The following is a 27,559-nucleotide window of genomic DNA, read 5'->3' on the forward strand; positions in this document are numbered from 1 at the left end:
TGCTATAAGAATTTTTATTTATTCCATTCCGCTCCATACGGTAGTGACCCATCGCCCGCCATCATCGCACCCTACTGGAGACTTATTGTCAGCATCTCTAGCATTTAAGAAACACATTTAAAAAAAGGGAAGATAAAAATGTTGGTGCAAATGCCTTACATTGTACAGTAAATAAGTTGCAGCTTTAACCAATTGAAATAAAATATTCAATATAAAAAAATAAATATTGACATTAAAAGCCCGATTTTTTTTTTTACCGTTTCTTAAAGCCATAGTTCAATGACGCCACGGAACATAAAAGCCTGACCTATAGTCCATCCATTACTCCATGTAACAGAAGCAGCCAGATTTGAAGCTGAACCTTGAAAAAGGTAATGAAGAGGAATGGGAAAAAAAATTAAAAAAATAAAAATAAAAAATTGCAACCAGGAATCCCATCATTGCATTACCGCTTATTAAGATTTGCAGCCTTGTCTCCTGCAGGATAGGAGGCGCTGCTGCATCGTAAGGTTACAGTTTGTGTTCTTCAATATCTATTCTGCCAAGGGTAAATCTTAGACTGCTTCTTTCCAACAGGCACCTGAAAATCTCCACTTTTTAGCATCACCACCTGCTAGAACCAGAAGCCACCCCTAAGATCGATGTGGGGGAGGGAACCAACATGAGACAAGTTCTCCCCGGCCATAAATGATAAAATACTTCATACTCTAATCTAGAATACATCTGGTAACGGTTTAGGACTGATCATTTGGATGTGCGGGTGGATAATTGCCTCCATCGATTACTTTATCATTCGAGAACCTCCAGAAGAATAACCCCCCCACATCTTCTACGGCCAAAGGGGGCAACATATCCCAATAAGGCCACATTGTATAATACGATCGAGATGAACGCCTGCCTAAAATGCCTTTACAACAAATTATACACATCCGTTATGTACATACAAGTCATAGAAAAATAGCTTTACATTGTTCAGATACTCTAATAGATTTCTACATGCTGGATGGCTGCTGGATTGCCGGGCCGGTGTCACATTCCTTTATGGCGTTTTCCGACCTCATGTACATAAGGAACAAGGTGACGGTGGCGAACGTGGCGGCATTGACGGGAAAGGCTCTGAGCAAGGTGGACGTCAGCCCCCTGGTAAACACTCTCCAGCCTTCCACTTGGTAGCTCTTCCTGACGCAGTCCACAATGCCGTTGTAGTTGTTGACTCCTCCGATGCCGTCGGCTTGGAGCCGTGATTTGATCACATCAATTGGGTAAGTGGATAGCCAGGATACGATCCCTGACATCCCCCCAGCAAACAGCAGCTTGGGGATGATTAAACTGTCATTGATCTCACATCCCAAATACCTGGTGAGATAGTCATAGGTCAAGAAGTAAAAACCAAAGCTTGGAGTCTCCCTGAGGAAGGTGGTGACCATGCCCCTGTTGATGCCCCTCAGTCCTTCCTTTCGGTGAATCTTTACCAAACAGTCTAAGGAATTTTTGTAGGTTTTGGATTTAGATTTGTATTCACCGGTTCCTTGGAGCTGCATCCTGGTCTTCGACAGCTCCATCGGGCAACAGATCACACATTGGATGGCGCCGGCGGCTGATCCGGCAAGAAACTGGTTCATTGGAGTGTCAGAGCCGAGGTATCTCAGGGTGTTTCCCTGAACTCCAAAGACGAGTGCGTTGATGAAGGTCAACCCCATCATTGGTGATCCAACGCCTTTGTACAGACCCCATGCCTACAAGAAAGGACAAAGTATCAAGTCATGGACCCAAGTGACAACTTATATTTCCCAGGTCAATATCTACCGGTGACCACAGTGGTCCCTCCTCCAAAAAGCTCAGTATAGGAGCATGGGTGGAGAATTAAATGCAACCATTTTTACATTTTAGCTTTTTGAAGGCCTTATGAAAAAAAAAAAAAAACCCGCACACGCACACGAAATATATAGGGTATTGGTGGTGGTCTGGGTGCTGAGAATTCCACCGATTGTGAAGACTAAGAGCAAGAAGTGCTCATCCGGGAGATTTAAGGTCTTTGGTTGCATCCCAGGTTAGGGCATAAGTCACATTTGACTGTTAGTTCTATAGGGGGTGCAAATGGCCAAATACTATATATGAAGGCTATAGGGTGCTTTACATGCTGCGACATCGCTAGCAATCTCGTTAGCGATGTGACAGGCCAGATCGCACATAGGTCAATTTTTTTTTGTAGCACCGGTCACATGTGCGATCTCGGCAAATCATATGTGCAATCTGGCGTGTTACATCGCTAACGAGATCGCTAGCGATGTTACAGCATGTAAAGCATCCTTACATCTAAGAACACACAAGCAGTAGGTCAGCATCGAGACGAAACACTTACCGATTCCTGCTTGATAATGGATTGGAAGCAATGGATAGTCCCTCGATAAAGGGGTTTGGACACGCTCTGAACCTGCAGCCGCACCTACAAGAAAGGACATCAGTGGTCAGGAAAGGCGTCCTTATAGCACAAGGCACAATGAAAGAGCAAGAGGTTTTCATAAAGGGTCACAGTAATTCAACATTTACACCTTTTATAATTGGACAATGAAAACTCGGCCCAGGTATGAGATGGAGCATAAGAGGAGCAAGAGACAGGATTTACTACAGCAAGAATGAAGAGAACGAAGAAAAGGGGGAACAGCAGAACACGTCAGTCTCTAGGAAGGCAGCCAAAAAATGAACACTACAGTCTCCAGGGACTGAACTTTTCCGGGACTACTTTGTATCAGGGTCCTGGTGAGGACTCCCCACCTTTGTTTGGATTGCATGATGTCTCTGATGTCTGTGTTTTGTCGCACAGGACGGAAAACACAAGGATCCCAAACACTGCCACGTTACGTAACGAGAGGTTACACAAAACCAAAGCCAGCGCTACCTCAGATCTCAATCATCACGTCCGGAGACATAACACGTCTGGAAACTCACACGGGAGAAGCATCGAATGGCGGAAATTCATAAATACTTGATGTTGTGGAGGTTTCCTCTCCATCGTTAGTGAGCCACAGCTAAAGAGCAAAGCTCGGCATCCACGACCGAGGGTCCCATCAGACAGAGGGGGCAGTGATACTCATCGTATGGACACCAAGTTGTGCTGTTTGTAGCAGCTATAAAACCATTATTTTGGTCACTGGGTCACCCAGGCTTCATAAGTCACCCCCGGTGTCATCTTATTTGGTTTTCCATTGAATTTGATGTTGCTGACTGAGCAGCTGATGATTCAGCCTCACTTCTGGAGGTTTCCTCGGCCTCCTCCGGAGGAGTGAATGCAGCTGATAATCAGCCTGAGGAAATCTGAGTCATTACAAGCTTGTGATACGACGCGTTACTGTCGGTGTACGGTGCCCCTACGTGTAGCCGTGTGAACGCATTTTTTTCAGTCCTGTAGCTTCAAATTACAAGTCTCTTGCCCATGCTTGAAAAATATTACAAATCGGACCCTGTAGAGGTCCGGTGCCATCCGTTGGGCAGGTGTACAGGTGTCCTTCCACTTAGCCCAACATATCCCAAGTGGAGCTGCAGAAGAAGCCATGATACTCTGTCGGGAGTAGGTTATGTTATGTGTCTCTAGGTGGCCACCTAGTGGCTGTGATGCAAGTTGCAGCCTGTGTAGGGCTCAAATTGAATGTCAAAATCATGTATTGAAATCTGTTTTGAGAAATGGGAGACCAAATTAAGCAAAGGTTAAAAAAAAAAAAGGGAACACTTTTGTAACCTACTGCTGCGCACTTTACAGTCTGTAATTTCCCCATATAATGGCTTAATTCCATACAGAACCGTGACAGTCATGCAACAACTCCGTTCACTTCTACGGGAAGCGTTCAATTTGCAGGAAAGCCTTACATCTTTATAGCCCCAGGAGCAGTGTATTAACTCTGCTATGAAATGATGCGCTGGTCTATAGTCTAAATGTATGGAGAGCGGCATCTATAGGAGCAGGTCTGACCTGTATGGAGCCCGGATATCAGCAGAACGTTCTGCAGCCCGACAATGCACAAACAACATAACAGAATGCAAGGGTAGAGCGCCAAGGACACGCAGTGTTACATTTAGCTCCGTGAGTAAATATCATCCCCCATCTTAAAGAGCCCAAACTAAAATCTAAACCTAAGTACAGCATCTTGTAGGTGACAGCCCTATAATAAACCACCTTTAGTGACCTAAATTGCGGTATTTGTTCTGCAGAAACTGAAGTTTAAATCAAATATGCTAATTAGAGTGCCAGTGCACTCTGGGCGTGGCCAAGAGGCTCAGTGGATAATTCCACCCACTGATTTTGCATAGCCCCAAATTCCTCACTGGTGATTGACAGCACTGCCCTGAGCTTGCGGTGCAGACAAAGCTCAATATAGGAACCCTTCACCAGGGATGGAAGCCGCACCCCCGCGGGAGCACAGAGCCGCCAGGCCGCACCCCTGGGAGGGGGGGGGGGGCAGGTGGGGAAGTGCAGCGCCGCCAGGCCGCACCCCTGTGGGGAGAGAGAAAGCGCAGAGCCGTCAGGCCGCACCCCGGGAGGGGGGGAATGGGGAAGCGCAGAGCCGCCAGGCCGCACCCCTGTGGGGAGAAGGAAAGCGCAGAGCCGCCAGACTGCACCCCTGGGAGGGGGAAGCGCAGAGCCACCAGGCCGCACCCCTGGAGGGGGGGGGGGGGCGGAGAGCAGCCAGGCCACACCCCTGTGGGGAGGGGGAAAGCGCAGAGCCGCCAGGCTGCACCCCTGGGAGGTGGGAGGGGGAAGTGCAGAGCCACCAGGCCGCACCCCTGGAGGGGGGGACGGAGAGCAGCCAGGCCGCACCCCTGTGGGGAGGGGGAAAGCGCAGAGCCGCCAGGCTGCACCCCTGGAAGGGGCGGAGAGCAGCCAGGCCGCACCCCTGTGGGGAGGGGGAAAGCGCAGAGCCGCCAGGCTGCACCCCTGGAGGGGGCGGGGGCGGGGGCGGAGAGCAGCCAGGCCGCACCCCTGTGGGGAGGGGGAAAGCGCAGAGCAGCCAGGCCGCACCCCCGGTGGGAAAGAACAGCCCAGTTTACATATTTGATTAAAATATCAGTTTCTGTAGGAGAGAGGCAGCAATTAGAACATCTTTTTCATTGGAAGACATATGGATCAGCATCAGAAAGTCTAGCGTGGCACCGCTTATCTTCATGGGAATCAACGGGTGGTTGTAGTTTTGGAAGTCGATCAGATGATACAATTATGGTTTTTTTGAGCAATATGAAGTGAGGGACAGGAATGACAAGGAACGGACACTGAACATTCTCAAAGAGGAAAAGCAAAGTAAACATGGCTGTGGCAGGGCACGCATGCAGGAAAGCGGGCGACGAGGACCACAGAGATAACGGAAAGCTGCAATAAAACGTCAGCGGAGGATGAGAATCCAGGCCGGACAGTAAAAAGTCATGGGAAAAGTTAAGAGGTCTTATTTATTACAAATAATACTGGGGAGATGGATCAGAACCGGCACAAAGGAAAGTCGGAGCGGTCAGACAGCAGCTCTGATTGTTTTTCAGAGGTCAATTTGCGAATCAAAGCAGCAATCTGGCTGCTATAACAAGTGCTCACTTTCATTTGCACCATTTTTGATTCCTCCATCGTACACCCCCCCCCCACCCCACCCCACCCCCCTCATTGTTCCATAAAGAATCGGTTTGAGAGAAACGAGAATTCACCTGGGAAATACTTACTGGTGGGGAACGCTCCGCCAAGCGGGCTCATCTACAACAAATGACACTATTAAGGCTTCCCCTGGCTACGAGAGCAGAGGACATTAAGGCAACAAGGAAACATCACATAATACAGAAACTTGTTCAGAACCGCACGTGACAATTGCTGAAATAGAAACTCCATAAAATACCAGTTACCTGAATCCGTCCCCTGGATTGTGGGAGCCATCCAAAACTTAACTCAGCAGCGGCAAAACCAAAGAGATCCCATTACCGACCCCCCTGGTCCAACCACACTAATCACTAAAACTGTCTTATCTATGGAATTATTTTTTTTCCCCCCAAGCCTCCTATCTGCCGCAATCCTTGGCTCCTCTCCAGATTAGTAAAATCACAGCGATGACAGAACCGGGACGACTGCTCAGATCAGACGCCAGCAGGTAGGAGGAGGTTCGCCGGGCTTCAGTTCGCCAAGCTTTTTTGCACCTCTACTGGTTGGAGTTAAGGATACATTGCCAGCTATGTAGTCAGCTACATAGGAGGCTACAGAACATAGGCAGCTTTCTCTACAATCTGAAACATTTTTCTTGTAACCAAGAATGCCCTCTTAAATATTACTTTTACTGCTTTTGGATAGTGATGGGTGAACCCAAACTGTAAAGTTCGGGGTCCATAACAGACACAGCGTCCGTGCACAGAAATGTCTGCACCCAAATACTCAGTGTGCACACACATTGCCTTATGCGGTAATCCAGCATGGGAGTTCAATCACCTAAGGTAAGGTCACTGAGTTGACCTCAGGTCAGTTCACCTGTGGTCACAGTTTGAGCACTGTAGGAACCTCCAGCTTTGACCTTAGGTTAACTCCGTGATGTCACCGCTCACAGCTGTGGCTCAGTCAGTGTGTCACTGACCCCACAGTGAGTGGTACCATTTTACAATGTGAACTCCGATGCAGCTGAGCCGCAATTGTCATGGGACCTCAAGTGGATTACGTTGGACCTGCAGGGTGTTTTGGGAGGGGTAAAGAAAATTAAAGGGTGTGGTTTTTGTTTTTAAAAATAAATAAAAAATGTTTGTTTTGTGTTTAATTTTCACTTACAGGGTTTGTAATGAGTGGGGTCTATGAGTTCTCATTACTACCTAGTGTTTGATGACCGCTGTGATTTTTTTTTTTTTTTTTTTTTTTTTTTACAAAATTACACCTGTCATTAAGCACTTATATTATCCAGACTGCCACCGCTCCAGGGCAAGAGAGAATGAGCCTGGTAAAGTGCTGGAATCGTCGCATCTAATGTATGCGACAATTCTGGGGAAGCTGCAGGCTGACATTTTTTGGCTGAGGAGGGCCAAATAACCATGGGCTTCAGCCTGAGAATATCCATTGACTTTTCCACTCAACAACCAATCACAGATGCAAGCAGTCTGATTGCAACCAGTCACTGATGCTGTCAGATGGTGGGTGGGGGCAGCAGTGAATGTGCATGAGAGTTAATCCAGAAGTAGTGACAACTGTGGGGATACTTGGAAAGTATAATTCTCCAGCTTTACAGCACCCTATCCCTTACTAACACCATTTTACAGCACATGCTCGGGGATAGCCTTATATGGGGGTATGGCGTTCAGGCTAAAATCCGGTCCCAAACTAGATTTTTTTTTTGACCCGGCTAACCCGAACATCTGTGGGTTTGCCCAGCTCCACTTTTGGATACTAAGCTGAGCAGTCATGTCCAGTGCAAAATTATCTGGTGGTAGCGAGTGGGGGGCTTCTTCTAAGCTGCATGTCTGAGCCCACATCTGGGACAAACCAGGTTTTGAGACCCAAGACCACTATCAAATGAGGCTGCTCGATTGCATGTAACAAGAAGAAAAAAAAAAAAAAAAACAACAAAACACGTAGTGCCACCATTATAGGCAGCACTTAATGGGGAGTTACACTTACAAATGACCTACAGTGCCTTGCGAAAGTATTCGGCCCCTTTGAATTTTGCTTCCTTTTCCCACACTTCAGGCTTCAGACATAAAAAAATAAAAAAATAAATGTTCTGGTGAAGAATCAACAAGTGGACACAATTGTGAAGTTGAACAAAATGTATTGCTTATTTTAAACTTTTATAAAAAAATAAACTGAAAATTGGGGTGTGCAATATTATTCATCCCCTGAAAGTTAATACTTTGTAGCGCCTTTTGCTGCGATTACAGCTGCAGTCTCTTGGGTGATGTGTATCAGTTTTGCACATCGAGAGACTGAAATTCTCGCCCATTCTTCCTTTGCAAACAGCTGGAGCTGAGTGAGGTTGGATGGAGGCGTTTGTGAGCAGCAGTTTTCAGCTCTTTCCACAGATTCTCGATTGGGTTCAGGTCTGGACTGTGACTTGGCCATTCTAACAACATGGATAAGTTTGTGAACCATTCCATTGTAGATTTTGCTTTGTTTGGGATCATTGTCTTGTTGGAAGACAAATCTCCGTCCCAGTCTCAGGTCTTTTGCAGACTTCAACAGGTTTTCTTCAAGAATGGTCCTGTATTTGGCTCCATCCATCTTCCCATCAATTTTACCATCTTCCCTGTCCCTACTGAAGAAAAGCAGGCCCAAGCCATGATGCTGCTACCACCATGTTTGACAGTGGGGATGGTGTGTTCAGGGTGATTAGCTGTGTTGCTTTTATGCCAAACATAGTTTGGCATTGTGCCTAAAACGTTAGATTTTGGTTTCATCTGAGCAGGGCACCTTCTTCCACATGTTTGGGGTCTCCAGGTGGCTTGTGGCAAACTTTAAACAACACGTTTTATGGAAGAGTGGCAAGAAGAAAGCCATTTCTCAAAGGCCAGATTTGTGCCGTGTACGACTGATTGTTGTCCTATGGACAGACTCTCCCACCTCAGCTGTAGATCTCTGCAGATCATCCAGAGTGATCATGGGCCTCTTGGCTGCATCTCTGATAAGTCTTCTCCTTGTTGGAGATGACATTTTTGAGGGACGGCCGGGTCTTGGTAGATTTGCAGTGGTATGATACTCCTTCCATTTCAATATGATCGCTTGCACAGTGCTTCTTGGGATGTTTAAAGTTGTGGAAATCTTTTTGTAACCAAATCTGGCTTTAAACGTCTCCACAACAGTATCACGGACCTGCCTGTTGTGTCCCTTGGTCTTCATGATTCTCTCTGTGCTTTAATCAGAACCCTGAGACTATCACAGAGCAGGTGCATTTATACGGAGACTAGATCACACACAGGGGATTATATTTATCATCATCAGTCATTTAGGACAACATTGGATCATTCAGAGATCAATAATGAATTTCTGGAGTTAGTTTGCTGCACTGAAAGTAAAGGGGATGAATAATATTGCACGCCCCAATTTTCAGTTATTTATTTTTTACAGAAGTTTAAAAATAAGCAATAAATTTTGTTCAACTGCACAATTGTGTCACTTGTTGTTGATTCTTCACCAGAACATTAACATTTTTATCTTTATGTTTGAAGCCTGAAATGTGGGAAAAGGCTGAAAAATTCAAGGGGGCCGAATACTTTCGCAAGGCACTGTATATACAGTTAAGAGGTTTTGAGGCTTTTTTCCCTCCCTTTAAATTAACCATCAGTCATGATGCCATAAAAAACACAAACCGCCCCCTTCTAGATATAGTCTACCCTATACAGAGACTACGTCAGATTGACAGATCACCTAAACATTGCTAGAACAGAACTTCCTATTCTATAGCACTGGACACATTTTACGTAGAAGAATTCTTCGCATTGCTCAAATCCAGGTAGTTGTGCAGGGGTTAAAATGTAAAGGAAAAAGTCATCACAACAAATGAGCTCATGTATAAAAGGGAAAGGAAAGTACAGTTTCTCTTAAAATAAAATGATATTTCCTTCTGTAACCCAAACCTATGCATGCTGGCAGACATATACAATTGTACGGGTTACCCACCTTTACTGTGTCAAATGGGTGTCCAACTAAAACACCAGCAGCACCTAAACAAAAAAAAAATATATATAGATAAATAACCTGATATGTAATAATGTTCCTATGAGCATTAAACACTCGGTGCCGACATTACTGCAATTAGTCACATGATCAGATCTTCCAGTACATATGGTGCTGTAGGGCTATAGAATAGGGTTACAAGATAGGTTTACAGTGATTGGGGGATGGCAGGAGGCAACACATTGGGAAAGGTTTTTTTTTTTTTGAAAGGTTATGCACATAGTAAAAAAAAAAAAAAAAATGTAACCTTAAGATAATTATTGGTCCAGATAATATATCAGTGCGGATGGCAACCGGAGTTTATCCAGCAGTCGCTGGTGGTCATACAAGGTTTCACACCATAGATCTTACTCTTCTGCCCAAGGTTGACCAAAAACGAATTACCGTAAGTATAAAGCTCCCAATACGTAGAGAATCAATTCACATGCAAAACTGTAAACTCCATTTCCCAGATCCTTTAGATATGACAATTGTAGGGCACAAAGTTGTGACAATAACCAACTTCTCCAACTCTATGAAGTAATCTTGTTGACCCGATGCAAAAAGTGATAAGTGGCCGTGAAATACATTTGGCACTGCTCATCTTCATGGATGACATGGAAAGTCCACAAATCCATCCTCTACATTCTTATTCCTCCAATAGCTCCAACAGCCCATATAGATGTCAGCAATGTCCACCAACATTTATGGGGGGGGTGGTCTTCAGGCAGCTAGACCACCCCTAAAACTGCCTAATGTGGCCAGGTAGATTGTATTTAATGCCAACTTCCTAAGCATGCGTTTTCAATGGGGAGAGAAGAGCAGAAGTGTTGTTGGAGGGGGGGGTGGTCAGGATACCGCCATATGTAATATCTGGTTGGCTTAACCAATGTGCCCAACCAGGTTTAGGGGTAGAAGGTCATGAGAGTGTTAATTAAAATCCTCAAGTCTTTGACCTTGTGATTTGCAGAAGAGGTCATCCATGGTCTGACCAGTTTTCATCTACTCTTAAGGACACATCTCACTAAGAGACATCGCTGCTGAGTCACGGTTTTGTGACGCAACCGCGATCTTGCTAGCGATGTCACTGTGACATCCAGCAACGACCTGGCCCCTGCTGTGAGGTCGCCAGTTGTTGCCGAATGTCCTGGACCATTTTTTGGTCGTTGCTGTCCCGCTGTGAAGCGCACATCACTGTGTGTGACAGCGAGAGAGCAACGATCTGAATTTGCAGAGAGCAGGGAGCCGGTTTCTGCGGACGCTGGTAACCAAGATACACATCGGGTAACCAAGCAAAGGCTTTGCTTGGTTACCCGATATTTACCTTGGTTACCAGCGTTCGCAGCTTCTAGACGCCGGCTCCCTGCCCACGTAGCCAAGGTACACATCGGGTTACTAAGCAAAGCGCTTTGCTTAGTAACCCAATGTGTACTATGGTTACCAAGCACAGGGTTGTTACACGGGTCGCTGGTGGCTGATCGCTGTGGAGATCTGCCTGTTTGACAGCTCACCAGCGACCATGTAGCGATGCTCCAGAGATCCCTGCCAGGTCAGATCGCTGGTTGGATCGCTGGAGCATCGCTAAAGTGTGACAGTACCTTTATGGCATGGAAAGATCTCGGGGGACAGATAAGCCCTTTTACGTCCCTATGGACAAGTGCAATAACCATTACACAATTGCATGAGTAAATTTTATCATGTTCACTCCACATCGAAGGACAATGGACAGGATGCCAGAAAAGATAAAAGATCAAAGTCTAATCCAATGTAAATTTTATGGCAGATGAAGGTCACACAGCATGAACACAAACAGAGCAGGAGGATGTTGGCTGGTGGGTCAAGTAACCACCAAGCCCAATGGACGGCCATCTAAGAGCAAAACTGCAAACCATCATTAACCTCGCGAACCAAACATGGACCCTCTACCCAAGAGACATCAGAACAGTCACATGCTCATCTTTGCCAAGGATAAACTATCATTAGTGAAGAAATTCGTAATCTGGAGAACGGGACAAAAATGCAAAGACGTTCCACTGAGTCTCACATTCGAGTCTTTTCATCCTTGTCGAGCAGCTTCACTCCACCGCTGGAGGCCTACAGACATTGAGAACACAACCACTATGGATATGAGCAATCACGGCAATACTGATTTGGGATCTGTTGGCACAACCATCTGAGCATCCAATCCAATCTAGGTCGAGTTGCTATGGGTTTTATATGATCCTCCCAAATGTCTAGGGGGGGGGGGGTGTGTGAAGTGAGAATCGCGGGAGGAATGAATCTTCTCACCAATTACGCTTTATCCCAGTTTCTCCTTTAAATGCTAATTAAATTTTAATTCAGTATCAAACGCGGTGAGAAAAACACGAGAGTGGAAATGGATCCGGCTGAATCGGAGATGCTATTTTTACACCGTGATACCTTGTAAATGGAAAAAAGTCGTGACTGCCAGACTGCGTGGTGTATCAGTGACATTAACCATTTGTGATCTGGATTGGGTGACAATATCTGGTAAACATCAGACGTAGAAATGACTTAAGCTGGTGTCACACTAAGCGACAGCGACAACGACGTCGCTGTTACGTCACCATTTTCGGTGACGTAACAGCGACCTTGTAAGTCGCTGTTATGATCGCTGCTTAGCTGTCAAACACAGCAGAAGCAGCGATCATAACGTCGCTGTGCTACATGTGCAGAGAGCAGGGAGCCGCGCTTAGCGCTGGCTCCTTGCTCTCCTAGGTACAGTACACATCGGGTTAATTAACCCGATGTGTGCTGCAGCTACATGTCACAGTGCAGTGAGCAAGGAGCCGCGCGCACTGCTTAGCGCTGGCTCCTTGCTACAGTATACATCGGGTTAATTACCCGATGCATACTGCAGCCACATGTCACAGTGCAGGAGCCGGCACTGGCAGCAAGAGCGGAGGCCGGTAACCAGCGTAAACATCGGGTAACCAGGGAAAGGTCTTCCCTTGGTTACCCGATGTTTACGCTGGTTACAGCTTACCGCAGCTGCCAGTGCCGGCTCCTGATCGCTTCATTTCGTCGCTCTCTCGCTGTCACACACAGCGATGTGTGTGTCACAGCGGGAGTGTGACGACCAAAAAATGAAGCTGGACATTCAGCAACGACCGGTGACCTCACAGCAGGGGCCAGGTCGTTGCTGGATGTCACACACAGCGACAGCGACGGGACGTCGCTGCAACGTCACAGAAAATGGTGACGTAGCAGCGTCGTCGTTGTCGTCGTCGTTATGTGTGACACCAGCTTTAGTCTCCCGTTATCTGTAACATTGTAATTATTAGACAAACAAAACTACAACCCCCAGCATGACCGGGTCAATACAAATCGAATATACTCTGTATATAGAGCACTATACCTCCCAAAATAAAATCGTACAAAAGTAGTGATGTGACTTGGGTCAGACGAGCCCCCAAGATTCCCCATCATTCACCAGCTCCCGGCGCGTCACAGACAGCAGCTAACGCCAACAGGCAGAATGCAGCGCAACACCGGGGACGCCACCACAGCATCAAAAGATGGGGGACGACAATGAATCATTGGGGTCAATTTACAGGAACCACTACGGATCCTGAGAAGAGTTTTCTGAAATGCAGCATTGCCAAAGTATCTGTATCCCCACTCTGTTCAGTTTCTATGGGACTGCTGTCGGGCGTACATAGAAGTCACGGGACCCCACAGCAGGAGTTGTAATAGGTCTCTGTGGAGAGCGTTCTGCAGATGTGCACATCTCGGCACAGCGGGCGCGCTGTAGTGACGTCATGCTGAGATGTCAGAGCTCAGACACAGCGGGAGGATGGAGTAGGGCGTGCCCGCATACGCAATGCCGTTACAGCTGAAAGGGTGGAGGTGGTGCCAGTGCAAATGCAGGCACCAGGCCCCCGGGCTCACAGGCCTCTGTCACCACTGGAGGCCAGATTCACACATACGGACTCAATTCAAGAATCTGCTCTAAGACTTTGGATAGGGGCAGTTTCGGTTGGGTCAGGAGGCCACTGGCCGGTCCATGTATCACGGTCCTTTCTTGGGCTATAGCACTGATGCTTCCAAACGTCAAACGCTACAAACCCCCCCCCCAACAAAACCATCGTACCAAGCCAAACTCAAGAAATATTGTTCTGAATGGATATTCTCATCTCCACAGGACCAGCCATAAATATATTACATATTATTAGATGAGGACCCTTATCAAGGCCCCCAGACCCACCTCTGTCCTAACCCCCACATTCACCCGTATGAAAATTTCAACCACCTCTCCGCTGATTCTCTGCCGGGCCGGACTAGTCCGGTGGTAGTCAGTGGTGGCTGAGCCCGGCTCCGTGGCCCTGGTGGGTGTCAGTAGAATATGTGGCTTGATGAATAAAGTTTGTGTTCGTGACGCCACCTGTGGTCTGCGGCTATTAAGCCGCCGCTGCTGTGTGAGGCCTCCGGGGTGATGATATAGCAGCAATGGTGGTACTGCTCCCCACAGGTGGAGCGGAGCCCCGGGGACACTGTTAGTGCTCGTGAAAGTCTATGGTGTTGTGTGGCTAACACGGTGCAGGGCCGACAGGCAATGAAAGAACCAGGCACAAACAACAGTCTCTTTACCTTTTCCTCTTTTACTTTGGGAACAGTCCAGTCCTGGGAGACAGTTACAGGTGGTGATGGGGATCCGGTCGGCCTGGAAGTACTTGGGGTGATCTTTCTGGCCAGCTGAGTATGAGGCCTACTCCTGTGCTTTTCTTTGTTATGATAGGACCCTGCTTCTCTGAATCCAGCAATGGCCCTCTTTGCTGCTGGGACCGATGGTACGTCCCTTTCCCTCTGTAGCAGGCTGCGCAGGCCCTCTCTGGTGCTTCTCTGCTGGAGTCCACACCGGGCCCTGATGCTGCAGCTGTACCTTCGGGGATGTTTATGGGCCAGGTGCTTGCAGCTCTCCTGCCCTTCGGATTCGGCTACCAGGGAGTATTTTAAGCCCTGGTGGCCACAGATTCCGATGTCCGAGTCTCTTCGCTGCCTCTCTGCTACTCCTGCTTCCCTGGGCCAAGCTGCTCCAGCTCTAGGCCCCAGATCCACAGGACAGCACACTCTGCGTCTGCTCACTATCACTTCTCTCTACAGACTGACTGCTACTTCCTCCCTCAGGTCAGACTTGAGGAAGGCTCCCTGGAATTCCACGTTCAGAGCTCCCCCTGCTGGCCGGAGGGAGAACTGCGTTGGATGTTAACTTGCTGGCCAATGGACCTCCCCATTACCTCCAGGCTCAGCATTAACCCTTTGGGAGGGCAATGCTGTTGTGGCGACCAGGTCCTGGGGCGCCACAAATACCCCCTATAAAGTCTACACACAGGCAAGGAGCTGCAGAGCCGGCCCTATATCCTGCCCTACCGGGCTGCTCTGTGCCAGTCCGCTCTCTGTATACATCATCAGTGCTGAGCTAATACCAACCCTAGTCTCTAGTCCTAGCCAAGGACTCTACGACTCAGGACCCTCAGAACTTCACCCCACAAATATCCCAATGTATGAATCCATATACAATATTTAGGTGTTTTTCCTTTCTACCCCTCATCACGGTCTCTCTTTACATGAAGCCTCATCTGGCCGCTTTATGAAGTGTTATTCTGCCCTTACAAGATATAGAATTCCATGAAGGTCCCGGCACGCACAGACATTACACTGCGACCTTAAAAACTCCCGGAGCCACGCATAAATAGGCACGTGGCCTGGATTCCATATGTCATCTGACATAAAGCCAGGAGACGGTGATTGGTCTCTTTGGGGGTGTGAGCAACACGCAAGTCCCAGGGATCTCCTCCACATTTATCCCCGGACCCGGCAGAGGGTAAACAAACAGGTTCTGCAAGTCATGAAGCCTCCATTGGAAAAAAAAACAGGCTGGCTTATAGGTCAATGGACAATGGCTCCAGGGAAAAATGCAGGATAAAATCTAAACCCCTCAGTAGAGAAAAATCTGCCAACCACATAGCAGGAATGCGAGTGACCTGGACAAAACTTCTGGGGACTAACCAGCCCTCTATACTATAGGGCAGGGGGCTCAGACGCCGCTGAGTATCAGGGCCGAATTCTGTGCAGGACTGACATTTTTAGTGATTCCATTTTTTTTTCTATGCACCTTTGTTTTGTTTTTTTTTAACTTTTTTTTACTGTAAAAAATGTACACTTCATTTTATATACACAAAAGGCTTTTTAATGGGGGAAAAAAAAACATGCTTTATTTGGAATCCCTCCCCACACTTTATCCCCTTCTTGTAACATTTACAATTAGCACCATATACGGTAGAAATTTAGGCCAACATCTTGTAGTAATGTCCCCATCCTGTAGTAATGTGCCCCATCCTTGTGCTCATGCCAGTCCACTTCTTGTAGTAATGTGCCTATGCTAGTCCCCTTCTTTTAGGAATACCCCATCCTGTGGTAATTTCCCCTATTATGTAGGTAAATATAATATAACCTGTCCTCTCTTCCCTCAGTGTCCCCTTACCTGCTTCTTGCAGCCCGCAGGCACATAGACCCCGTGACAATCATGGCCAGTGCAGGGGCTGCCGCCTTTCAGGTGAATAATTTGTGGCACTGCGCTGATGCCGGCCGATCAATCTGAGGCTAGCTGCTGACATCATACATACACCCACGTCAGCTGTTGGCCTCTAATTTGACAATGGGTGCCATTGGTAAAGAAGTGAAGAGACCCTTGCGTGGTGCTTCAAATCATTCACCTGCAGTAGAGCACTGAGTGTATACCGGGCTGCAATAGTCATGGTGTCTACAGGCCGCAAGAAGCTTCTGTGGCTCCCCTGAGGCTTCAGCCGCCACAGAGGTACTGCACCTCAGCCAGAGGTGTGCTATCCCATCCCGAGTACGGAGGAGGTCATCCACCGGTATGCACACAAAACACAACACCTCAATTAGTAGCTCTTCACCGAGTCAGGTTAGGGCTTGGTGCCATTAATGCTATGTATAGCCACCACTGGTGATGGTTCCTCCCTGCCCCTAATCAGACAGGGCCTGGGGTGGAGTCTAGCGAGTTGGGAAGATTGTAGTGCAAGAGTTGAGAGGAGCAGTGGAGGAGTGAAGAACTGTGGCCTGGAACTGGTGCAGCTCGACCCAGGCACAAGACAGAAGGGGTCCTAGGGACCACGGGAAGTGCGCTATACTCCCGTGGCCTCATTCCACATACAACAATGGAGTGGAAGGACTTGGCCGCAGAACGGAGACTGGTCCCTAGACTAGAAGTGAAGAACCAACGTGTTCCGCTAGTAAAACCAGAGGCTGAGGACAAATTTAGTACCAAAGCCAACTCCACACACAAATCCGCTGGAAAGTGACCACATAGGGCCACAGGATAGAGCTTTAAGCCACCTGACAGTGCGCGGACACTGGCTCAGGGCACTGTGTGCATAGGTGCGGGACAGGTGGGAGAGAAGTCAGTGCAGGAAGACGACCAGGGAATGTACATAAGAAAGGTGCACCGGACTTGACCTCTGAACTACCCGGGATCAGCTGGAGCCCATCACAGTGGAACCGCTTCCGGCCCTGCACCCCCACTGACTACTACCCTCATCCGCCCTGGGGCTCAACTCTACCTGTGGAGGCTATACCAACCAAGCTACGTCACCATCTGCCTTGGGGGTCCCCAACTCACAGCGGCAGCTCCTAACTGGCCGCATACCACAGGTGGCGTCAGAAACTACCATCCCCATCATTTCTACTTTGACGCCACCAGGGTTACGGAACCGGGCCTTGCTGCCACTGCAGCGTCCCAGAAACGGAACCGCGGCTCAGTAAAGAGTAACCCCACGGCGTGCCACATCCCCATAGACCCCACGTACAAGCGGGCTGTGTGTTTGAGACCACTGCTATAGGCAGTATAGTTCTTCACGATACCAGTGCGAGTGCAACATTGCAGTCCTGGGGGTTTGCATTTTTATAACATTTGAGCAGACTGGGACCCCAGGATACATGGCTCACATTTAAACCAGGGGCGGACATACCATTGGTGCAATTCGTGCAGCCGCAAAGGGGTCCTAGAGGTCAGGGGTCCCATTTTTTACTTCCAAAGCAGGTAGAATTCTTGGACTGCAAATGTGATGCCCTGGCGTCGCCAGGTGGTCACAGAAGTACACAACACCCCACATAACACCTTCCCAAACAAGATCCCATCAGCCACAAAATCCTAGCCACCCCCCTCAGGGTAGGAAGGACACCAGTGGGCAGGACCAGGTGGATTGGGAGCGCCCACCTAGGGGTCTTGAAGATCTGGGGGCAGGAACAAGTGAGTATAAAATCGACTTTTTAGTTGGAGGTCAAGTGGAGGGGAGTCAAAGTGGCAGACTGTCAGAGGAAAGCTGAGCCTAGTGGAGAGTAGACAGGGTAGTGGCTCTGGTCTACTGGCTAGGTGGCAAGCAGTGGACCGTGTCCAAAGTCGATGGGAATACGGTCGCAGGAGATCCAGAGTGGACTGGGACAGGGTTGGAGCCCACCGGTACCGACAGTGGAGATCCGGTCCTGAAACCGTGCACAGGCGGGGTACCGGGACGCTAGTTAGAAGATGGTTGCAAGCCCCTTCTCTAATTCACCAGGCCTGGAGCAGGTTTCAAGCCTAGCGCCAAATGTTTTAGCCCAGATAGAGCGGAACGGCAGCCCACCGCAGGAGATGGGATTTCAGTGGGTGTTTACAGATACCCTAAGGGTAAGCTTTCGCTAGCACATCTCCCAACCAAAATATACCGGGAGTGGACTTCCCCGATCCAGACGGAGTCATTCAAAAGTGAGGAAAATTACAGAGTGCTGGAGGAAGGGACATCGGTACACCAGCCGGGTGTGGGACCCGAGTACACCTGGACGCGGCAGCCGGCCACTAACACCTTGGTTTACCAATGGACGTGTGTGCAATTATTCCACAGTGAGTACACCAACACTCCCCGGTCCGGCCCGGCGTGCCATCTTCGGCCCACATAACTCCCCGTGTTCTGGACACTTAGCCCCAGGGCAACCATCCCTACCCACGGAGGGGTTAACATCCAGCTGCTATCCCATCGCCCCCGGGTGCTACCCAACAGCAGCGGTGGTACCACATCTTGCCACACACCATGGGTGGCGTCAAAGTATTTACAGCAATCCCCGTATATATACACATCCCCTTTTATTTGAGTGTCCGCACGACCCCCGGGTCCGGAGATCCCACTAGCCACTGCGGATCAGGATCCAAGCAGCCAGACTGCTGGTGTGGGGGCGGCACACAAAAGGACCCATATGTTCTTGCTCAGGGCCCCTTTTCTGTCTATGTCCGTCCTGGGGCCCATATTCTGTTCTTGCACAGGGGCAGTCTGTCTGTATTCACCAGTGTATTGAACACCACATTGTCTGTACCATTGTGTTGTGCACCCGACATCTTACTGATCTGATGGATAGTCTAGGGTTTTAGATGAGCTATAAATCACCTACATTGTGCTTGTAACAATGCAAGAAAATCTGGTACACAGTGTGTGGACGAAAATAATCAAAATTTCAGGAACTGCAAAATCAACGCGTTTCATGGTTAAAGATATATCAGGGTCCTACAGTAGATATATCCGAACTCCCTCCAGTAAGAATCCCCATGGCCATTACTTTCCCAACTCTCATTACAGACAGTTTCTCCAAAGAATAAGGCTTCTCGTACGTGTGTGCTCCACGAGGGCCACGATCCAAGGCACCAAACGACCACCAATCAGTTCAATTCAAGACACACGTTGAGTTGTATATGTAGATTGACAAACATTCTATGGGTGCACAATATGCCAATAAAGTATGTTATCGGCAGCACATCTCCCGTTTATCTAAAATGATGCCGCCAATAGTGAGAATTTAAGATTGCCTATAAGTCACGGCTTCCAATGAAAAGGCATTTTGCTCATTCATCTGGTGTTTCGATGTGCCCACGTTGCTAATGCTCATTTTTATGACTGCTCATTTACAGACAAATGGTTTATTACTCTCAATCATTTGATTGTAGCCAATTCACCTAATGGAAACAATAGTAAGGAGTTTCTATGTACATAGGGGTGACTGCAATCATCTCCTTGGAGGGCTTGAGTGCCACCAGTAACTGCATTGTTCTGCCAAATGCAAATATTACACTACCTCCATGCTCCTCTCTAATCTGACCATTGAGGAGATGCCACCTCTGTCAGTACATAGAGAAACAAGCGTGTTGTGCCAAGTCATATTTATGTACAGAGGGTGGAGGGGCCCCCGGAGGATTCACCTGTTCCCCCGTGGGCCAGGCTGAGCCTGGGCGTGCGCTTCTTCAGGAACACGTTGCTCCTCTGCATCCCAATTTATTACCATGTTATTCTGAAGATTAAAAGTTAATTAAAAGTTCAGACCAGGGGCTGCTCATCCAGGGAAAATGAGAGCAGCGCTTACAAGCTTTATAGTAAAGAGTTTGCAAGCGTGTGCTCATTGCTTAGAAAACCTAAGCAACATAGACTAGAATTAAGGATCTCAGTCCTTGAGGCACATTTGTTTATTATAAGAACTGCAGTTTTGCCCATTTATCAAACATCTGACAAGCTCTAATCTACGTAGGGATTAGGAAGACGTAATTACTTTCCATTTACTTAGAGTGGATGAAGCTTATTGAGAGGGCGGATAAATTATTATTCCGGCTGTCGGTGCATGCTGGGAGTTGTAGTTTTGGAACAGCAGGAGATTGACAGGTTGGAGACCATTATTACAAATGAAGCATCTGTGACGCCCCTGGCCTATCAGGGTGTCACAGGGTATTGTGCAATCTGCCCTTCTGTGCAATATCCACCTCCTTCTTGGTTACGGGTCCCCAACTATATAGTGTTGCCTACATCAGCTAATAAAATCCTAGGACCACTCTGCACCACACCCACCAGACACCAGTGGACGGCCTGAGTGGAATAAGGTCGCCCACTTGGGGGGCTGGTAAGGGGAGGTCAGGAGTCAGAGAAAGGGACAGTGAAGTGAAGGAGAGGTGGTCAGGAGCCGGGCTCCTTGGAACTACTAGGTAGCAGACGGTGGTCTGGGCCTAGAAGGAGCTGGACCCCCAGTCGCAGGGGATCGTGACAAGGGGCACGGAACAGTCAAGGAGGACAGTCGGCGGCCTTGAACCATCACCAAGCTGGGACCAGGGCATGACGAGGTACATGGACCCTAGGTCAGGGAGTAGCTTCAGGCAACCTGACAAGAACGTAGCCTTCAAGATCTGCTCTCCACCCACTCCAACAATCGGGGTACTAGCGCAACGAGGGGGATAGGACTTTCCACTAAAATGGTCCAGAAAATCCCAAGCGTGAACCCTGAGAGCAAGCTCCCACAGTTAGCCATACTGGGGAGCGGGACCCGACTAGTTCTATACTACCGGGACCAACTGACAAGTGAACTTAATGCCAGGAGGAAGGTCACGGATCACCAGGCAACACCAGTGGGGACGGGACCCGAACTAGCTCCCCTCAGCGGTGTCCAGAACTTTGGTTTATCCAGACGTCAGTGTCAGCTTTATGAACTGAGTGAGTACGCAAGTGACCCCTTCACTCCCAATGGCACGCCCCAAACACCATCACCGAGTCCCGGAGCATCCCTTACCCGTGGAGGGGTTAAAACACCTAACTGCCCACTACATCGCCCCCGGGTACTCCCAACTGCAGCGGTGATACTCCATATTACCACACACCATGGGTGGTGTCACGAACAACAAATATATAATCCCCTGTAAATACCCCCTTCATTTGAGTGGCTGCACGACCCCCGGGTCCGGACGCGCCTTGAGCTACCGAGGATCCGGACACGGAGGCGGAACACATCGGTCTTATATGGCCATACACAGCGGATAAAAATTAGTGCGTGCACCGTCAGTTAAAAGGAAGACCCTCCCCGCCACCTACAGCAAACAGACCCCTCCTGATATACAGAGCTGGTGCCAGATTTTTTGGATTCCACAGTTTACTCAAGAAAAATGCAATTGATCCAAGCCTGAAGCATCTAGTGGAAGTGGCGGGAAGTCAATTTGTATAACTAAAAGGACAATGGATACAATATAGAGGAAGGATATCGGGAAACTTTATGACACGTCTTTAATGTCACTTTCTGGGGATTTGCACTTTCCAGCAGCCGCGTCTCTCCATGAAGACATTGTGGTGGAGATTGTACCTCATCCTCCATTTGCATACCTACATTACCGGTTTTTGTTTTCCCTCAATCTTTAAAGATGACTCAAGTCTTGAACACAAATTGCCTTAAGCACGAATTGTGCAAGTTCCCAACCTCCTCTCGTCTGGCCGCTACATGAATGAGTAGATGCAGCTCCTGTCCAGGTCTCCAGTCCGGAGCGGAGGTCTCTAGAGAAGGGAGGGCGAGTTACAGAGGAGAACAGACCCAAAACTACACACAAGACTAAACTAAGGAGCCAAAAGGATCACGGCAAATCAGGGCTGCTGAAAAAGTGTCGCAAATAGAGGAATTCATATTTATGACCATTTCCAGCAGCTCTGGGACCATCAAGCACCAAGGGTCATAGTTATCCGGAGTCTCCACTTTCCTTCCTGGCAGATTTTAAGTTCTCATTAGACCACAGATCTCTAGTGAGGATCCAGAAGACAACACAGATGTCTGAGGTCTCCACCAAAATCACCTGAAACCGGAGGCAAAATTCTATTTCCTACTGGAACTGATAGAAAGTAAAAGGATCGGGGACAGCTAGAAGAAGCTAGGAGAATCGAGGAGACCTCCTCAACCTGACAGGCTGCATTCACCCTCCTTCCCTCTTTAGAAGGGGGATATCATGCTCGTTCCGAGAAACACTGGTCTCACTGAGGCCTTTCCAAGCAGAGGTGCAATATAAGGTTTCTGAGCGCCAACACAGAGTCTGGAAAGGGGTCCTCAAATTACGTGTCAGACCCTCTACTGGTTGGGAAATTATTATTCCCACTTGTAACTGTCAATGGTATTGTAAAGGTCAGTTCTCTGCCCACCATGTATCTTCTCCACAAAATACAGTAAAGGTTTATGGGCAGCGCAGCACCCCAGTGGCTAGCCCGGCGCAGGGCCCCAGTGGCTAGCCCGGCGCAGGGCCCCAGTGGCTAGCCCGGCGCAGGGCCCCAGTGGCTAGCCCGGCGCAGGGCCCCAGTGGCTAGCCCGGCGCAGGGCCCCAGTGGCTAGCCCGGCGCAGCGCCCCAGTGGCTAGCCCGGCGCAGCGCCCCAGTGGCTAGCCCGGCGCAGCGCCCCAGTGGCTAGCCCGGCGCAGCGCCCCAGTGGCTAGCCCGGCGCAGCGCCCCAGTGGCTAGCCCGGCGCAGCGCCCCAGTGGCTAGCCCGGCGCAGCGCCCCAGTGGCTAGCCCGGCAGTCTTGCAGCACTGTGGGCTCAATTCCCACCAAGGACATCATCTGAAAGGAGTTTGTATGTTCTCCCAGCGTTTGCATGGATTTCCTCCGGTTTCCTCCCACACACCAAACACATACTGATAGGGAATGTAGATTGTGAGCCCCAATGGGGACAGTGATCACATAACTGCTGTTGAATTAATAACGCTATATAAAAGTGGATAAAAAAAAGTTAAGTTATCCCATGAGTTATTCCACAATTTCTAATGATTTATGGGACTGTTCACATGTCCGTGTATTTTTGTTGGCTGAGTTGTCTATAGGCTGCTTTACACGCAGAGACATCGCTAGCGATGTCGCTGGTGAAAGCACCTGCTCCCGTCGGTTGTGCGTCACGGGCAAATCGCTGTCCGTAGCGCACAACATCGCTAACACCCGTCACATATACTTGCCTTCCTAGCGACGTCGCTGTGGCGGGCGAACCACCTCCTTTCTAAGGGGGCGGTTCGTGCGGCGTCACTAAGCAACCGCCCAATAGAAGCAGAGGGGCGGACATGAGCGGCCGTAACATCCCGCCCACCTCCTTCCTTCCTCATTGCCAGTGGCCGCAGGTACGATGTTCTTCGTTCCTGCGGTGTCACACATAGCGATGTGTGCTGCTGCAGGAACAACAAACATCGTACCTGCAGCTGCAACTATATTTGAGATTAGAACGACGTGTCAACGATCAACGTTACGGTGAGTATTTTTGATAGTTAGCGGTCGCTCGTAGGTGTCACACGCAACGACGTCGCTAACGAGGCCGGATCTGCGTCACGAATTCCGTGACCCCAACGACATCTTGTTAGCGATGTCGTTGAGTGTAAAGTGGCCTCAAATCAAAACTTCTAGTGTCAGATTTTGATCAAAATTGCCAATGCAAGTCTAAGGCTATGTGCCCACACTGCGGATTTACCGCGGATTTACCGAAAATCTGCAGCAGCGGCACTTCCAAGCCATTTCAATGGCATTTTGGAAACGCTGTGTCCATGCTGTGGATTTTGCCGCGGCGGATTTTGATCCGGAAAAATCTGCAGCATGTCAATTATTGTTGCGGATTTTGGTGCGGATTTTGGGTATAGAATGGGGAAAAAAAAAAAAATCTGCATCAAAATCCGCGGCAAAAATAAGGTGCGGATTTGCCGCGAAAGTCGTGGATTTTCATGCAGAAAAATCCGCAGGTACATTCTACCGTGGACACAGCCTAAGGGTTCATGGTAGACAGGGTACTTTGACTTTACTTGGATGCCACTTAAAGAAGCTTGAGAAACCCTCAGGTTTTTTTTGGCATACAAGAAAATAAACGAAGTCTGACACTCAGTAAATTAATGAAGATCTGATCCAAAACACTGATAGAAGAGAAGATAAAACAACATTGGTTACTCCGGTGTATGAGACAACCACGACATCTGGATGCGGCCTAATCTGCGTTGAGCAGACGTTATATAATCAAATCTTCTCCGACCTAAGCCGACAACATTAACAGATCTGTAATTACACAGTACTCTGCGTTGGCATCTACAGCTTCCGCCCCACCACTACCTCACATTATACAAGGGGCAGCCGTATACTGCACGACTCAGAGGTAGACAACTCAGAATGAAAGCGTGCAAAACTCTTACACCCAAGCAAAATTGTATGATGTACTAATGATATGCAACGACCCAGATCAGGGTAATAAGAGCCATGGGCACCTGTAGGCGCAGATTGTCATGCAGATCCCACTGCTCGGTGCCCATTGATATGCACAGGAGATGAGGACACAGACGATCTCAGGAGGAACTGAAATCCCACAGACCTGGGGATGAGAGTGTTCTTCACTGATGTCACCTCCTCGCTGCTGGTGGAAAAATCCTTGGCCTCATTGTGTATAATGGAAGCAGCGGGCGCAGGCGGCAAACGTGCCCATTGTTCACACGTAATAAAGCATTTTACAAACCCACATTGCAGCAGATTATATAGGGAAGGAGGCGAGTTATACTGTCAGCTGCCCAGAATATATGCATTATACTACATGAGGCCTCCGCCTGAGAGTCTTCTCCCAAATCTACAGAGACATGTATCCACCCTATGCTGAGATTCCTCAGCACTGAACAATCAGCAGGACCTGGCCAGGTCCCTTCTCCAATGTGGCCCTGCAGGGTCTTCAGGGGCAAACAGAAGAGTATAAGGGCCCCTTACCATTCATTTCATTAGCAGAGACCCCTAAATACCACCCAATACATAGTAAGAAGCTATTCTATGGTGGAGGACCCACTTCTCTACTGGGCCCCTGCACAGATCTCACATATTACATGGACCCCTTCCCATTTCTATCCCCAGGCTGGATTTTGGAGGGTCACACCAGCTCCAATAGAAGTACCAGGAGCCTATGCATTAGTATCACAAGCATTGGCCCTGCAGGTTCACATAAGGGTATGTTCACACATCAGGTTTTTGCTGTGCGGCACAATCCGGCGCTTTGCAGAAAAAACGCATTTTATTTTTGCCGCCGGATGCGGTTTTTCCTCAGACTTGCATTAGCTCCGGATTGTGCCGCCTGGCCTTGCGTTGCGTCCGGTTTTTGCCAGATGCGGCATATTAAGCCGATGCGGCGGCCGGATGGAACGTTCCATGTGTTTTTTGTCTGCGGAGAAAAACTGCCGGATCCGGCGCGATTTACAATGCAAGCCTATGGACGCCGGATGCGGTTTTTCCTCAGACTTGCATTAGCTCCGGATTGTGCCGCATGGCCTTGCATTGCGTCCGTTTTTTGCCAGATGCGGCATATTAAGCTGATGCGGCGGCCGGATGGAACGTTCCATGTGTTTTTTTGTCTGCGGAGAAAAACTACCGGATCCGGCGCGATTTACAATGCAAGCCTATGGACGCCGGATGCGGTTTTTTGAACTGCGCATGCTCAGTATCAAGCCGCATCCGTCAAAAAACGGACGGGCCGCATGGAAAAACTTATGCAACGGATCCGTTTTTTTCGCCACATCCGTTGCATAGGTTTTTGAGCCGGATTGTGCCTGATGCAAAAAAAAAAATGGTGTGAACATAGCCTAATGGAGCTGTATCTGCTGCATTCTCCCTGAGGTTTCCATAACTCCCTCCGCATTTTATAAATATTCATCAATATTTACATTATAAAAGATACAAAGTGACAGGCAGCATTCCATGGGAGGAAATGGGTATAAAGCCATTGTCAGCCATAAGCACAGCAATCATCAAGCTGATTGGACCGATATTAACAAGTCACAATAATTATTGGTCGTCCTTTACATTTTATATTCATTTCTTACCAATGCAAATACTACAATGAGGCCAGCTCTCCAGGCATGTATACAGAGGGGCACTGCGAGATTAGGAAAACGCTCACCTGACCTGGGGGTAAGACCTATGGAGGGAAGGAGGCAACAGGGCATGTGCCCCAGGAATAGGGGAAAAACCAGTACTTAGAAAAGCAGATGGCTGAGGGCAAGAAGAGAGCACAACGACTGATGCAACGCTCACCTCCTGCGCATCCAGCCAGGAAATCCAGCGCCATTCCTCCCAGGATGGATGCAAAGGCTAGCAAGTGTCCGGTGCCAGCCGCTCCACAGTGCCGGCCCTGTGCCCTCTGCCGGGGTACTGGGTGGTAAGGACGAGGAAGCTTTGCCCCTGTGGGGGTGGCAGTGAGGGCAGGAGTCCTATGCAGGGGGTTGGTAAGGGCAGGACTCCCACAGGGGGGTAGTGAGGAGTCTCAGGTGCCGGCAGCAGGAAGCTCAGGTGGTCTGCGGCTCTGATGACCCTGTAGTGTGACTGATGCTGCAGCCGGCGATCACTGCGCCTCCCCCCGACAGCCGCTCTGCGCCAATCGCGCCCAGTCCTTTCTATGGCAGTCGCCGCCCAACAAGGTGCAAATATCCTTATTTAGGAGCTGCGTCCTGTCCAATCAGCGCAGGAGGAAGGGACAACACCCCCAGCCCCTGTTTCTTGACACGCCCACCAGAGGGGGGAGGGGGGAACTCACATCGTCATCATCCACATGAAAGGGAGATTGGAGGGGTCAGGAGAGAAAGAGGCGTGTGCGCCCCCGAGAAAAGAGAAAGAGGGGTGTGCGCCCCCCCGAGAAAAGAGAAAGAGGGGTGTGCGCCCCCGAGAAAAGAGAAAGAGGGGTGTGCGCCCCCCCGAGAAAAGAGAAAGAGGGGTGTGCGCCCCCCGAGAAAAGAGAAAGAGGGGTGTGCGCCCCCGAGAAAAGAGAGGGGTGTGCGCCCCCGAGAAAAGACAGAGGGGTGTGCGCCCCCAAGAAGAGTTAGAGGGGTGTGCTCCCCCAAGAAGAGACAGAGGGGTGTGCACCCCCGAGAAGAGACAGAGGGGTGTGCGCCCCCGAGAAGAGACAGAGGGGTGTGCGCCCCCGAGAAGAGACAGAGGGGTGTGCGCCCCCAAGAAGAGATAGAGGGGTGTGCGCCCCCAAGAAGAGATAGAGGGGTGTGCGCCCCCGAGAAAAGACAGAGGAGTGTGCGCCCTCAAGAAAAGACAGAGGGGTGTGCGCCCCCGA

The 27,559-nt window shown here is 49.1% G+C and overlaps 1 protein-coding gene across 1 annotated transcript; it reads right to left on the reverse strand.

Annotated features, from left to right (window-relative positions):
* Nucleotides 1-26,882, reverse strand: SLC25A29 (solute carrier family 25 member 29). Its single transcript, XM_075330904.1, has 4 exons — nucleotides 26,533-26,882; nucleotides 9,614-9,657; nucleotides 2,363-2,446; nucleotides 1-1,736 (listed from the first exon to the last, which is right to left on the reverse strand). Exons 1-4 carry the CDS (start codon nucleotides 26,564-26,566, stop codon nucleotides 993-995), a joined length of 906 nt encoding a protein of 301 aa, XP_075187019.1. The 5' UTR covers nucleotides 26,567-26,882; the 3' UTR covers nucleotides 1-992.
* Nucleotides 26,883-27,559: the final 677 nt, after the last annotated feature.

The sequence above is a fragment of the Anomaloglossus baeobatrachus genome, chromosome 12, assembly GCF_048569485.1.
Source record: "Anomaloglossus baeobatrachus isolate aAnoBae1 chromosome 12, aAnoBae1.hap1, whole genome shotgun sequence".
NCBI classification, from domain to species: Eukaryota; Metazoa; Chordata; class Amphibia; order Anura; family Aromobatidae; genus Anomaloglossus; species Anomaloglossus baeobatrachus.

What these genes read in the sequence shown, in the direction of transcription:
- SLC25A29 (XM_075330904.1), bottom strand. Translation starts at nt 26,566, where the DNA reads ATGGCGCTGGATTTCCTGGCTGGATGCGCAGGAG. An exon ending in ACCCATTTGACACAGTAAAG is followed by an intron (nt 2,447 to 9,613) that starts GTGGGTAACCCG and finishes CCTTTCTTGTAG; the next exon opens with GTGCGGCTGCAGGTTCAGAG. An exon ending in CCATTATCAAGCAGGAATCG is followed by an intron (nt 1,737 to 2,362) that starts GTAAGTGTTTCG and finishes CCTTTCTTGTAG; the next exon opens with GCATGGGGTCTGTACAAAGG.